At 62.1% G+C, this 10982-nt stretch overlaps 2 protein-coding genes across 3 annotated transcripts in view; both read left to right on the top strand.

The window, feature by feature from the left end:
• Positions 1–135: 135 nt before the first annotated feature.
• Positions 136–1945, top strand: TMEM141 (transmembrane protein 141). Of its 2 annotated transcripts, none has more exons than XM_069579774.1 (5): positions 136–274; positions 562–628; positions 807–890; positions 1029–1136; positions 1538–1945. In XM_069579774.1, exons 1-5 carry the CDS (start codon positions 221–223, stop codon positions 1549–1551), a joined length of 327 nt encoding a protein of 108 aa, XP_069435875.1. In that variant the 5' UTR covers positions 136–220; the 3' UTR covers positions 1552–1945. The 2 variants fall into 2 exon arrangements, with proteins under 2 accessions (XP_069435875.1, XP_069435874.1); XM_069579773.1 differs by having other exon boundaries at positions 164–379.
• A 1597-nt stretch (positions 1946–3542) lies between these two features.
• The window catches only part of CCDC183 (coiled-coil domain containing 183), a 9456-nt gene continuing 2016 nt past the window's right edge, over positions 3543–10982 (top strand). The window contains exons 1-9 of the mRNA XM_069579772.1: positions 3543–4892; positions 5385–5506; positions 5891–5968; positions 6136–6303; positions 6503–6607; positions 8227–8349; positions 9829–9954; positions 10051–10105; positions 10610–10710. Coding sequence (XP_069435873.1) covers positions 4823–4892; positions 5385–5506; positions 5891–5968; positions 6136–6303; positions 6503–6607; positions 8227–8349; positions 9829–9954; positions 10051–10105; positions 10610–10710 — 948 coding nt within the window. The 5' untranslated portion in view covers positions 3543–4822. The remainder of the gene's footprint in view (positions 4893–5384; positions 5507–5890; positions 5969–6135; positions 6304–6502; positions 6608–8226; positions 8350–9828; positions 9955–10050; positions 10106–10609; positions 10711–10982) is intronic.

Below are 10982 nucleotides of genomic sequence, written 5' to 3'. Positions count from 1 at the left end.
CGCCCCTCTCCAGCCGGCCCTCCCTCTATCCGGCCCCGCCCCTCTCCAGCCGGCCCTCCCTCTATCCGGCCCCGCCCCTCTCCAGCCGGCCCTCCCTCTATCCGGCCCCGCCCCTCTCCAGCCGGCCCTCCCTCTGTCCGGCCCCGCCCCTTCCCGTCCGGCCCCGCCCTCCGCCGGCCCGGTGTAGGTCAGCCCGCCGGCTCCCCGCGCCGCGCCAGCCATGGTGAACCTGGGCCTGTCCCGGGTGGACGACGCCGTGGCCAGCAAGCACCCGGTGAGAAGGCCGGCCTGGACGCGGGCCCCGACCTCAGAAGCTGACCTGAGCGGGGCGGGGGCCTTGATGGGAGTACCCTCATCAGGGAAGCGAAGAGGGACAGAGGTGTGGGACCCTCTTGCGGTTGCGGTGGAGGCCTCCTGCCTGGGTGGGCACGGGGGCAGGCAGGGTGTGTCTGGGCCCCCAGGGCCTCACGATGAGTGGTCCCCTCCCCCGGGGCCAGAGTGAGCCCTAGGGAGGGACAGGAGGGGCAGGGAACTGAACCTTCAACCCCTTCCCCCTCCCAGGGACTAGGCGAGTACGCCGCGTGCCAGTCGAACGCTTTCGTGAAGGGCGTTTCCGCCTTTGTCACAGGTAGGCTGGGTCCGGGGTGTGAGCAGGTCGCACCCTGACTCCCCAGCAAGTGGCGCCAGGTCACCAGCCCGCAGTGCTGGGAGGCTGGCAGGTGCTGCGGGCGCGTGGACTCTGCCGCGGTGGTCCCCTGGCCAGCCCCGAGGACAAGCTGGCTGATGGGGACCGTGGCTCTTGGCAGGCACCGGCGCGACCTTCGGCCTGCAGATGCTGGTTCAGAGGAAGCTTCCATACCCCTTTCAGTGGAAGGTGCTGCTGGCTGTGGGTGGGTACTCCAGCCTGGGACCCCTGAAATGCACCCCAGTTGCCACTGGCTCTTCAGCAGAAGTGGGTTCCCACTGGGGGTGGGTGGCTGTGGTTCTGGGCATGCCCATCCCCCTGACCCCTGCCCCCTGCTCCCCAGTCGCAGGCTCAGTAGCCAGCTACTGGGTGACCCGTGTGGAGTCGCAGAAATGCAGCAACCTCTGGCTCTTCCTGGAGACAGGGCAGCTCCCCAAAGACATGGGCACAGGTGAGAGCCCCCAGGGCAGCAGGAGGCAGAACCAAGGCTGCGGTGCCCAGAGTTGGAGGCAGCAAGCCCAGGCCCGAGGTGTGGGCTGCACGGGGCCCGTCCCTGTGACATGCACACGAGGGGCGGGGCGGGAAGGAGAGGGCCCGTGTGCAGGAGGAAGACGCAGGAGGGGCCGGGTGGCCCTGGGGGAGTGAGTGCAGAGGGAGGAGGGCAGACACCCCAGGGAGAGCGGCTGGATGGAAAGGCCCTGCATCGGACACCAGGCTGGCTGATCTCAGGTCTGGCCTCCACGGCCTGCACCCCTCCTGTTCCAAGCCTCAGTGTTTGCCTCCAGATAATGGGCACAGGGACTGGAAACAGCTTTGGGGTGTGGTTCTAGCTGTCTTCTCTGCCTCCTACAGATCGGCGCAGCTAGGAGAGCTCCAGCCGGGCACAGAAGACCTGGGGCCAGACAACTCTAGAACACAGCCCTTGGCACCTCTGCACCCAGGTTGGCCCTCCCCACACCCGTGGCCCCCGCACACAGGCATGACCAGCTCTGTTGAACCTGTGCAGACTGCTCCTGCCCAGCCTGGCCGCCCGGGAGCTCAAGCCAGGAGACTCCGTTCCTGGGGTGGCTGTCCTGCAGGTGGACACAGCGCTAGAGAGGACCAGCATGCCTCATGCACCTTTGGGGGCAGCCCTGGAGCATGGAGGGGGCTTCTGCACTCTGCTGCTGACACTCCCTTTGTGGCCCCTGCATCTCCCACCCACCCCAGAGATGACAGTTCCCCTGGGGACTGGGGAACTAATAAACACCTTGCCCTGTTTCCCACCTAAGTTCTAAAGCAGTCAGGGAACAAGTCGGAGCAGTAAGAAGATGAGAGAAATGTCTCCTTGGAACCACGACACTGAGGGGAGGAGGCGCCAGGGCAGTTCTGAATCTGAACCCCAGAATTAGACATCTGGCGGGCCCCACGTGCTCTCCACGCGGGCTGGGGGTGGGGGGAGGCACAGAGCAGATGTGTGCAGCCAAATAGCACCTGCTCTCAGGAGAGGTGGACCGGAAGTGGCCACGCCCACCCACCGACCATTCCAACCCACCTATCAGATTAAGTCACTTCTCTCTGGGGGAGGAGGAAGTGAGGGGTGCAGGGGACCAGAGCCAGCTGACTGCAGCTCCATCCACATGGAGGAAGGCTCCTGAGTGGGCAGGACTGTCCAGCTCAGCCACAGCCCACAGAGGGAGAGGGAGCGGAAGACAAGACCCGACACCCGGGCAGAGCCGTCGTCCTTTCCAGCAGGCTCCTCCGGAACACTGAGGGTGCACCTCCCAGGGCCTTGCTGCTGGAGGCCCAGCCCCGCCCTGCTGGCCTGGCCCATCACTCAAAAGAACATCCATTGCACACTTCTGTGCACCAAGGAGTCTGTGTGTAGGGAGGCAAATGGTAACCGTGGCATGTCAGCTAGAGTTGGCGCTTTCTTTCATGGAGAAGCCCAAGTGCTGGCCTGGGGCCAACAAGGAGTCAGGGACCTAGGCTGCTTTTACTGTGCTCTATCCTGTAAGGGCCCCCCTTCCAAATCTACCTCATGGTGCCAGGCAGCTGCACCAGCTCCAGCCATCACGTCTTCATCCCTGTGAAGAGGAAGGAGGAAGGGAGAGGAGGAGAGGGATTCGCTCACCACCGCTGCATTCACTCCATTGGCTAGAGCTAAGGCAGGAGGGGCCCCTGGCGCAAAGGCGCCTGGGAGGGCGGCCTTGCTCCGGGCAGCCACATGTCCCCATGATCTCTATCTGAAGAGGAGAGGGCCAGTATCAGGGAACAGGCTCTGCATCACACCTGGGGGAAGAGGGGCAGCGAAGGAGTAGACCGTGCCTGTGGCAGGTCCTTCCTGAGGGGAAGACCTGCGCTCTGACGGAGAGCAGAGGACGGACTTGGAGTTTCAGATGAGACTGAAAACCAAGAGTGAGCGGAAAGGAAAAGGGTCTGTGTGAGCGGCCACAGAAAAAGGCACGAGCTGTAACAGCACATGGGTGAAGGCCATTGCCATGGCTGAACTGTCTCCCCCAGGTTCACGGTGTGCAGCCCTGACGCCCAGCACCGCAGGCTGTGGCTGCATCTAGAGACAGGGCCTTTGGAGGGGATGCTGTTGATTAGTCACTCAGTCGTGTCCGGCTCTTTGCGACACCGTGGACTGTAGCACGCCAGGCCTCCCTGTCCTTCACCGTCTCCCAGCGTTTGCTCAAACTCATGTTCAATGAGTTGGTGATGCCATCCAGCCATCTCATCCTCTGTCACCCCCTTTTCCTCTTGCCCTCAACCTTTCCCAGCATCAGGGTCTTTTCTAATGAGTCGGCTCTTTGCATCAGGTTGCCAAGGTACTGGAGCTTCAGCTTCAGCATCAGTCCTTCCAGCAAATATTCAGGGTTGATTTCCTTTAGGATGGACTGGTTTGATCTCCTCGCTGCCCAAGGGACTCTCAAGAGTTTTCTCCAGCACCACAGTTCGAAAGCTTTCTTTGGTGCTCAGGCTTCTTTAAAGAGGTAACTAAATTAACCGGGGATGGGCCCTCATCCCATCAGACTGGTGTGCTTATCAGAGCAGATTAGGACCCAGAGAGTCCAGGGTAAGGACCCCATGAGGACACAGCAGGAAGGCGGCATCTGCCAGCCTGGGGGAGAGGCCTCAGCAGATGCCAGGCCTGCAACACCTTGATCTCAGACTGCCAGCCTCCAGGTCGCACGACAATAAATCCCTGTGTTTTAGCTGCCGGGACTGTGGTGCTTTGTTTCGGCAGCCCTGGCAAACTCATGCAGGTTGGGAAAAGTACCCCAGCTGGTGCACACCCCCTGGAACCCCAGGCTTGAGCCACATGGCTGTAAGGCAGGCTTGGACTGGGGTGCAGAGGGAGGGCACTGGCCCCTCCTGTAGTCAGCTGAAGTTGTTGAAACTCACTCTGTTACGTCCAGCTCTTTGCGATCCCACGGACTGTAGCCCACCAGGCTCCTCTCTCCATGGGGATTCTTCAGGCAAGAATACTGGAGTGAGTTGCCATGCCCTCCTCCAGGGGATCATCCCCACCCAGGGATCGAACCCAGGTCTCCCGCATTGCAGGCTGATTCTTTACCGTCTGAGCCACTTGGGAGGCCAAATTTATTTCTGGAGTAAGTGAGAGCTAAAGCCAGATTCAGGACATCGCCAGAGAAGTAGGGGTCGAGCAGGGAAGGTCACTGAGAGATGAGGGGTAGTGAGGGCTGAGGTTGGGGGTCTCATGAGCCGGGTCCCCAGGGTGTGGTTTGAACTTGGGGTGGGGTGAGGGAATGGAGACCCTGCAGGCAGTGAGAGGTTGGCAGTGTTTCGAGGCTCCATGGAGGACCATGGTGATGTGGGGAGGACGGGGAGGGTGCAGTGTGAAACCACAGGTCACCCTGCGGAAGACAGCGACGCTGACCGGGGCAGCACTCCTGAGCAGAGAGCACCGGGGAGACTCGTGTCTGGGGAATCAACCCTGAGGCTGGCTGGGGGCAGAGGGTGGGGTCACCAGGGAGGGCCGGGAATTCCTGGGTTCCCTGGGCATTGAGAACCTCGGTCCCTGTCACAATGGGCCAGGATTCCAGGGACATCTAAACTGAGGTTCTGTGGAGCAGGCTCAGCACAGAGAGGGCGGGAGGCGCGGAGGGGTCCTGGAGGACCCCCAGGGCCGCCATGAAGATCCGCAACGAGGCAGAGATGGAGGAGCAGATCCAGGAGCTGAAGACCATCACTCGGCTCCAGGGTGCGCCTGCCACCGGGTGACTCGGGGCTCCAGGTTCAGGACTGTCGGTCCTAATGCAGAGGCGGCCCAGGGCAGACTGGCTAGGGGCCAGGCCACTGCTCATCCGCAAGCAGAGCTGGGAGAATGGATGGGAAGGGTCTGCCATGGGGAGGGGCTGGAGAAGCTGGGGGCTTCAGAGAGCTTTGTGAGTATAGTGGGCCCAAAGCCAGAGGGGACAGGAGCGTCTGGGAGTGATGACAGGCCTGCCCATCCTGGCTTCCACCTGCCCCACCCACCCCACCACCCAGCAATACTATACCCTGAACGCTGTCCAGATGAGGACCGCTGGACAGCAAAGCGGGCCCCCATGCAGGCTGGGAGGAAGCTGCATGGGCTTAGAGGCAGCAAACTCATGACCCCACTCCGGGCCACCTCGGCCACGCGGGAATCCAGGCCCGGCCCTCCGCCAACATCCCACTGCCCTGCCCTGCCCTGCCCCTCCCCCGCCCACAGAGCAATGTCGGGCGCTGCAGATCCAGTCAGTGAAGGAGAAGACAGTCAAGAACAAGGCCACGCTGGCTCTCCTGCGCAGCAACATCCGCCGCAGGTCCCAGGAGTGGGCTTTGGCCAAGAAGGTGAACTCGGGGCCCCTCCTGCTGCCTGATGGCTGGGGGCGGTGGGCGCGCGCTGTAATAGCCTCTCCCCTCAACACAAGTGGACAGCCGGCCCCTGCTTTCCCCACGCTGACCCCACCACCTACCTCAGGGGGCCCAACTCGGGGCCCTTTCTGGGGCTACCCGCTACGGCACCCACTGAGCGGACACGGGAACCCTCCTCTCTGGACCCCATCACATCCGAGCGGGGATGACCCGATGGCGCCTGCAGCACTCTGCCCTTTGTGGCCCCAGGAGCTGGGGTCTTGCTGCGCAGAAGGGGCCCGGGGAGAGGGCCTGGAAGGGCCGGCGGCCGGGTGAACGCAGAGGGGACGGGCCCCCAGCTCAGCCGCCGCCGCTCCGCAGTACGACCAGTGGACCATCTCCAGGGCCTGTGGGAAGGACGTGCCCATGAGGCTGGCAAACAGCCGCTGCACCATGGAGGTAGGTGGCGGGACGGCCCCTCCGCGCCGCCCAGCCGGTGCACTACACTGGGAGGTGCGGCCGGCGCGCAGCGGAGCGAGCGCCCAGCTCCAGGGGCCCTTTCGGGCCCCCACGGGCTCTGGGGCCCCCGGCGCACCCACTCGCGGGTCGTGCCCTCCCCGACGCAGGTGGCGCGGGAGAAGCTGCGCAAGTATGTTTTCGACCGCGTGAACGTGCACAACGTGCTGATCCACTCGGTGCGGCGGCGCGGGCGGAAGCTGGAGAGCATGCAGCTGGAACTGGCCGGCCTGAGGAGCCAGCCGGACGCCACCAAGGAGGAGCTGCGCCTGCGGCAGGTGGGGCCGAGGGGCGGGGCTGAGGAGGGGCGGGGCCCTGGGGAGGCGGGGCTCGTGCCGGCGCGGGGCTGCGTGGGGCGGGGCTAGGTGAGACCCCGCCCCTTGGAAGAGAGGCCAGCCCCGCCCCCGTGAGCCTCGGGGCTCCCAGGTGGCCTGTCCCCAAGGCACTCTCAATGTGCCCTCCACCGCCCAACCCCAGGTCATCCGTCAGCTGGAGAACAACATAGAAAAGACGACGATCAAGATCACCACAAGCCAAAATATCCACTTCCTGTACATGGACCTGCTGGACCACCTGAAGAAGGTGAGCCCCTCGCCCCGGATCCCAACACCTGCTGCCGCATCCGGGTTCCAGGGAGCCTAACCGGGCTTGAAGGGCGGGAGTCTCAGGCCCCAGGCTGTGTGCGACTGGGATCTCCTTGGGGGCGGGGTCCTCCAGGGCAGGGCACCCCCCACACAGCCTTACACCTCTCCTCCAGCCTGAGTGACCCCTAGAAAGAGTGAGCCCTGCTTTGGGCGTCAGCGGAGCAGTGGCACCTTGTAGGTGGGAAAGAATTTATTTTCTGCTCCAAAAGGCGTGTCATGTACTATGTCAGAATTTTTACTTTGCCCCATCATTTTTCATGGCCCAGTTTCTGGGGGCAAGAGACGAAACCAGCACCCTCAGGAAGTCCCCTCACACCATCCAGGGCTAGCCACCTCCGCACAGGCCAGTAGCCTGGGCTTGCTGCCAGGCTTCTTCCAAGCCAGCCCCCAGGCTCCCTGCCGAGGAGACAGGGGGAAGCCCCTGGGGCCTTGAGCCCTCCTAAGAGGCAACCCCCCTTCACTGGAGGCCCCCCCAGACCCCCATAGAGCAGAGCCCAGGCACCTGCCACAGGCCAGATGGCCAGAAGACGGGAGGAGGATAGGGCCCCTCTGTCATCTGGATGCATTCTCTCCTCCCAGCTGTCCCTTCTTGCCTTTTTAGAACATATGCGTTAAAAACAGTAACTCCCGTCGTCACCTGCAGTTTTTGTTGGTTGCATGGCAAAGCATTTGCGTTCTTAGTTCCTTGACTAGGGATCAAACCGGTGCCTACTCCAGTGGGCCACTGGACCGCCAGGGTAGTCCCCATATCCATTAAAATAAAAAACCAACTTTCTGGGAGCCCAGTGGTTAGGACTCCACGCTCCCAACGCAGGGGCACCTGTTCGACCCCTGGCCAGGGAACTAAGATCCCATAGGCCACGTGACACAACCCCCCCAAAAAAAGTAGAAACACTATATATTCTTTAAAAATAAATTTTTTTAAACAGTAGAGAGTCTACATAGTAATCAACAACAAAATACTAAAAGCTAAGATGTCTTGGACATTTGGGGACCTGACCCCGTGTTAAATAATACATCACTCTACCGTCTCAATCCATCCTGACAGCAGCCCCTTGAAACAGCCATTATTACCTTGTTTCACACGGGGAAACTCAGGCTAAGTGGCTTTCCTACGGTCCTGCACTAGCTGGTCAGGTTAGCCTTGGCCCTGAGTCCTGAGTCTGACCCCACACCATCTACTTCACTTCAGAGAGCAGTCAGCCTCCTGGGGCTCCAGGGGCACCTCTCAGGCAGCCAGACTCCCCATCACAACTTCTTAGGAAGTGAAGTGTCTCTGGGTTCTGGCCCTGGGCAGGGAGAAAGTCCACCAGCAGAAGGCCGTTTTCCCTCTCAAAACCTTCCTTTAACCTGCTTTGGGCCTGGCTGGGGCCGAAGGCCAGGCCCCACTTGTCCTCTGGGCTCACACAGTCTGGGGTGAGGAGTAGAAAGCAGGCATGGTCTGCTCTGGGGGACAGAGGAGAATCAGGAAGGGGCCAGGGGAGCCGGCCTGGGACGGGCCCGCGGCTCCTGGGCCGCCAGGCACTCTGCTCCCCTGCCCTCGCCCCTGTGCTGCAGAAGCTGGCAGGATACCCCACAGAGCTGGACAAGCTGCAGAATCTCGTGAGCAACTACTGCTTGGAGCTGTCGGACATGACGGTCATGTCCCAGGACGCCATGATGATTACGGATGAGGTCAAGGTCAGCTCCCAGGCTGGGGCCCTGCAGGGCTGTCTTGCAAACCTGTCTGGCCCAGGGCCCACCTGGGTACCCCTGCCTACACCTTGCCATCACTGGAGGAGACCAGTGGCTACCCTGCCAGCCTGCTCTCCTCATCCCCCATGAGTCTGGGCAGATGAAGTCCCACCAGACACAGAATCCAGGAAGCAGACGGAGGAGGCAGAGATTTGGCCTGGCCAGGGCAGGTGTCACCCCTCCACCCCGTCTGTGCTGAGGCCCCTGAAAGGCCTGTGTACCCCCCCCCTTCATGAAGCGGGGCCACCCTAGGGTGCGGACCTGATGGGAGGGCCAGTGCACAAGTGGGTTCTGGGGGTGGAGACTGGGCAGCACAGTCTTGGGGTGTAACAGGGCCAAAAGGAGCCACGGGGGCTGGAGCCCCCATGTGGGGCAGCAGGTGGCCCCCGGGGAACCTGGAGGCCTGGGAGGAGATGGAGGGGACAAAGGATCAGATTCGTGTTCCCAAACGGTGCGCTCTGACTGCAGAGACCAGAGGGCCAGGGTCGAGACGCTGGTCATGGGGGCCAGACTCCACGTGGTGGAGAGGAACTCGAGGCCTTTAAGAAGTCGCCCTGACCAGGGGTGGGGCGAGTTAGACGTGCAGGCCAAGGGAGGGTGCAGCATCCGGGACACGTGAGCAGGCGGGGGCGGAAGGCCGGCAGGTGGAGCCACCAGAGCCGGGCGTGCTGGGAGACAGGTGGTTTGGGGAAAGATGATGAGCTTTTGTTTAGACACATGGAGTCCACTTTAGTGAGTTCTGAGGGGAGCCAGCAAGGTCTGCAAGGTGGCCGAGTAGAAGGGCGCGAGCCAAAGGTCTGGCTGGTCAAGGCCACGGTTCTTCCGGCGGTCGTGTGCGGGTGTGAGAGCTGGACCATAAGGAAGGCTGAGCGCCGAAGAATGGATGCTTATGAACTGTGGTGCTGGAGAAGACTCTTGAGAGTCCCTTGGACTGCAAGGAGATCCAACCAGTCCATCCTAAAGGAGATCAGTCCTGAATATTCATTGGAAGGACTGATGCTGAGGCTGAAGCTCTGATACTCTGGCTACTTGATGCAAAGAACCGACTCACTGGAAAAGACTCTGATGCTAGGAAAGACTGAAGGCGGGAGGAGAAGGGGGTGACAGAGGATGAGACGGTTGGATGGCATCACCAACTCAGCGGACATGAGTTTGAGCAAGCTCCGGGAGTTGGTGATGAACAGGAAGGCCTGGCGTGCTGCAGTCCATGGAGTCACGGAGTCAGACACGACTGAGGACTGAACTGACCTGAAGGGGAGCTGGCAGAGGCGGCAGAGAGATCCCAGGTGGAGAAGTGTAATACAAGGGAGGGCTCAGAGGCCAGGAGAGGGGACACAGGTGGAGCATCTCAAATCAGGAAGACACTGGCTTAGCAGCCCACAGGCCTTGGTGGGACAGACCCCTGCCCCTTCCCTGTGTCCCCAGATGAACATGAGGCAAGGGGAGGCCACCTTCATCGAGGAGCGCCGGGCACGAGAGAACCGGTTGAACCAGCAGAAGAAGCTGATCGACAAGATCCACACCAAGGAGACCAGCGAGAAGTACCGCCGGGTGAGCCGGGCTGTCTGGGCACCGCCCTCCGGGGCCCCCAGCTCCTCAGCCCCGCCAAGGACACCCCTCACCACGCCACCTCCTCCCTGTCTCCAGGGCCGGCGGGACTTGGACTTCCCCTCCAACCTGATGGGTCCGGAAACTCTGAAAGGTAAGAGCTCAGCTCCCACCGCCCCAGCCAAGGTCCGGAGAGGTCGGTCACCATGAGGCTGGGCATCACCTGCAGTGGCCAGGGTGAGGGAGACTGATAAACCCCAACCCCTCCCTGGCGGGACCCGCACAGGCACACACCAGTGGCGACAGAACTCGCTTCAAGCTGCTGCTACTGGCTCTGGGCTCTCGGCCAGGTGTGGCTAACCCCACCCCCGCACCCCGCCTCTCAGCTGTAAAATGCACTCAGCAATGGCCCCCCCGGAACCCAAGCCCCTCTGAGAAGCTCCACTAAGCCCTGCCGCACCAGCCGCTTCTGGTTCTCCTCTGGATGGAGCCACTCGAGGGCTGGCCGAGGAGGGAGCCAGTTAAGACAGAGGCGACTCTGAAGGGTACCCAACTCTTGGGTGGCCTCCCCTGAGGACGTGGGGGGCATCTGACGGCCCACACAGAGCTCCCATGCCCTCCCTGCACGCTGGCTATCCTTCCCCTCTGCTGCACCCAGTGAGGAAGAGAGAGGCCTCCAAGGCTGACGTCGAATACGAAACAAATGTGACTGCTCTGGTGGAGAAGGTCAAGACTGCTGTGCAGTGCTCCCACCTCTGGGTACTACTCCCTGACTCCTGGGTGTGGGCAGAGGGGCAGGGGAGGGACCCGTCCCCAGCCCAAGGCCCGGCCGAGCCCGGCCAGGCTCTGCAGACACCTTCGCGTGAATGGACACACAAAGCAGCCACAGATCAGAGTGGAGGGCCTCCTGGGACGCAGCCAGCAAACCTGAGCTGTGGTCCAGGGTCACACAGAGCCCACGGGAAGTTGAAGATTAAACCCCGAGGGGGTGGCCTCCACCTCCGACTCCTTCCCCTTCCCAAACCAACAGC

Source organism: Ovis canadensis, chromosome 3 (assembly GCF_042477335.2).
Source record: "Ovis canadensis isolate MfBH-ARS-UI-01 breed Bighorn chromosome 3, ARS-UI_OviCan_v2, whole genome shotgun sequence".
Taxonomy (NCBI): domain Eukaryota; kingdom Metazoa; phylum Chordata; class Mammalia; order Artiodactyla; family Bovidae; genus Ovis; species Ovis canadensis.
Note: the sequence above shows the minus strand (reverse complement) of the source record. Positions and strands in the feature narration are given on the sequence as shown.

Bases quoted from the DNA above. Each gene is read 5' to 3' on its own strand.
- TMEM141 (XM_069579773.1), top strand. From the start codon at position 221: ATGGTGAACCTGGGCCTGTCCCGGGTGGACGACGCCGTGGCCAGCAAG. The intron at 380-561 runs GTGTGGGACCCT...TCCCCCTCCCAG, and splicing joins GGAAGCGAAGAGGGACAGAG to GGACTAGGCGAGTACGCCGC. The intron at 629-806 runs GTAGGCTGGGTC...GGCTCTTGGCAG, and splicing joins CGTTTCCGCCTTTGTCACAG to GCACCGGCGCGACCTTCGGC.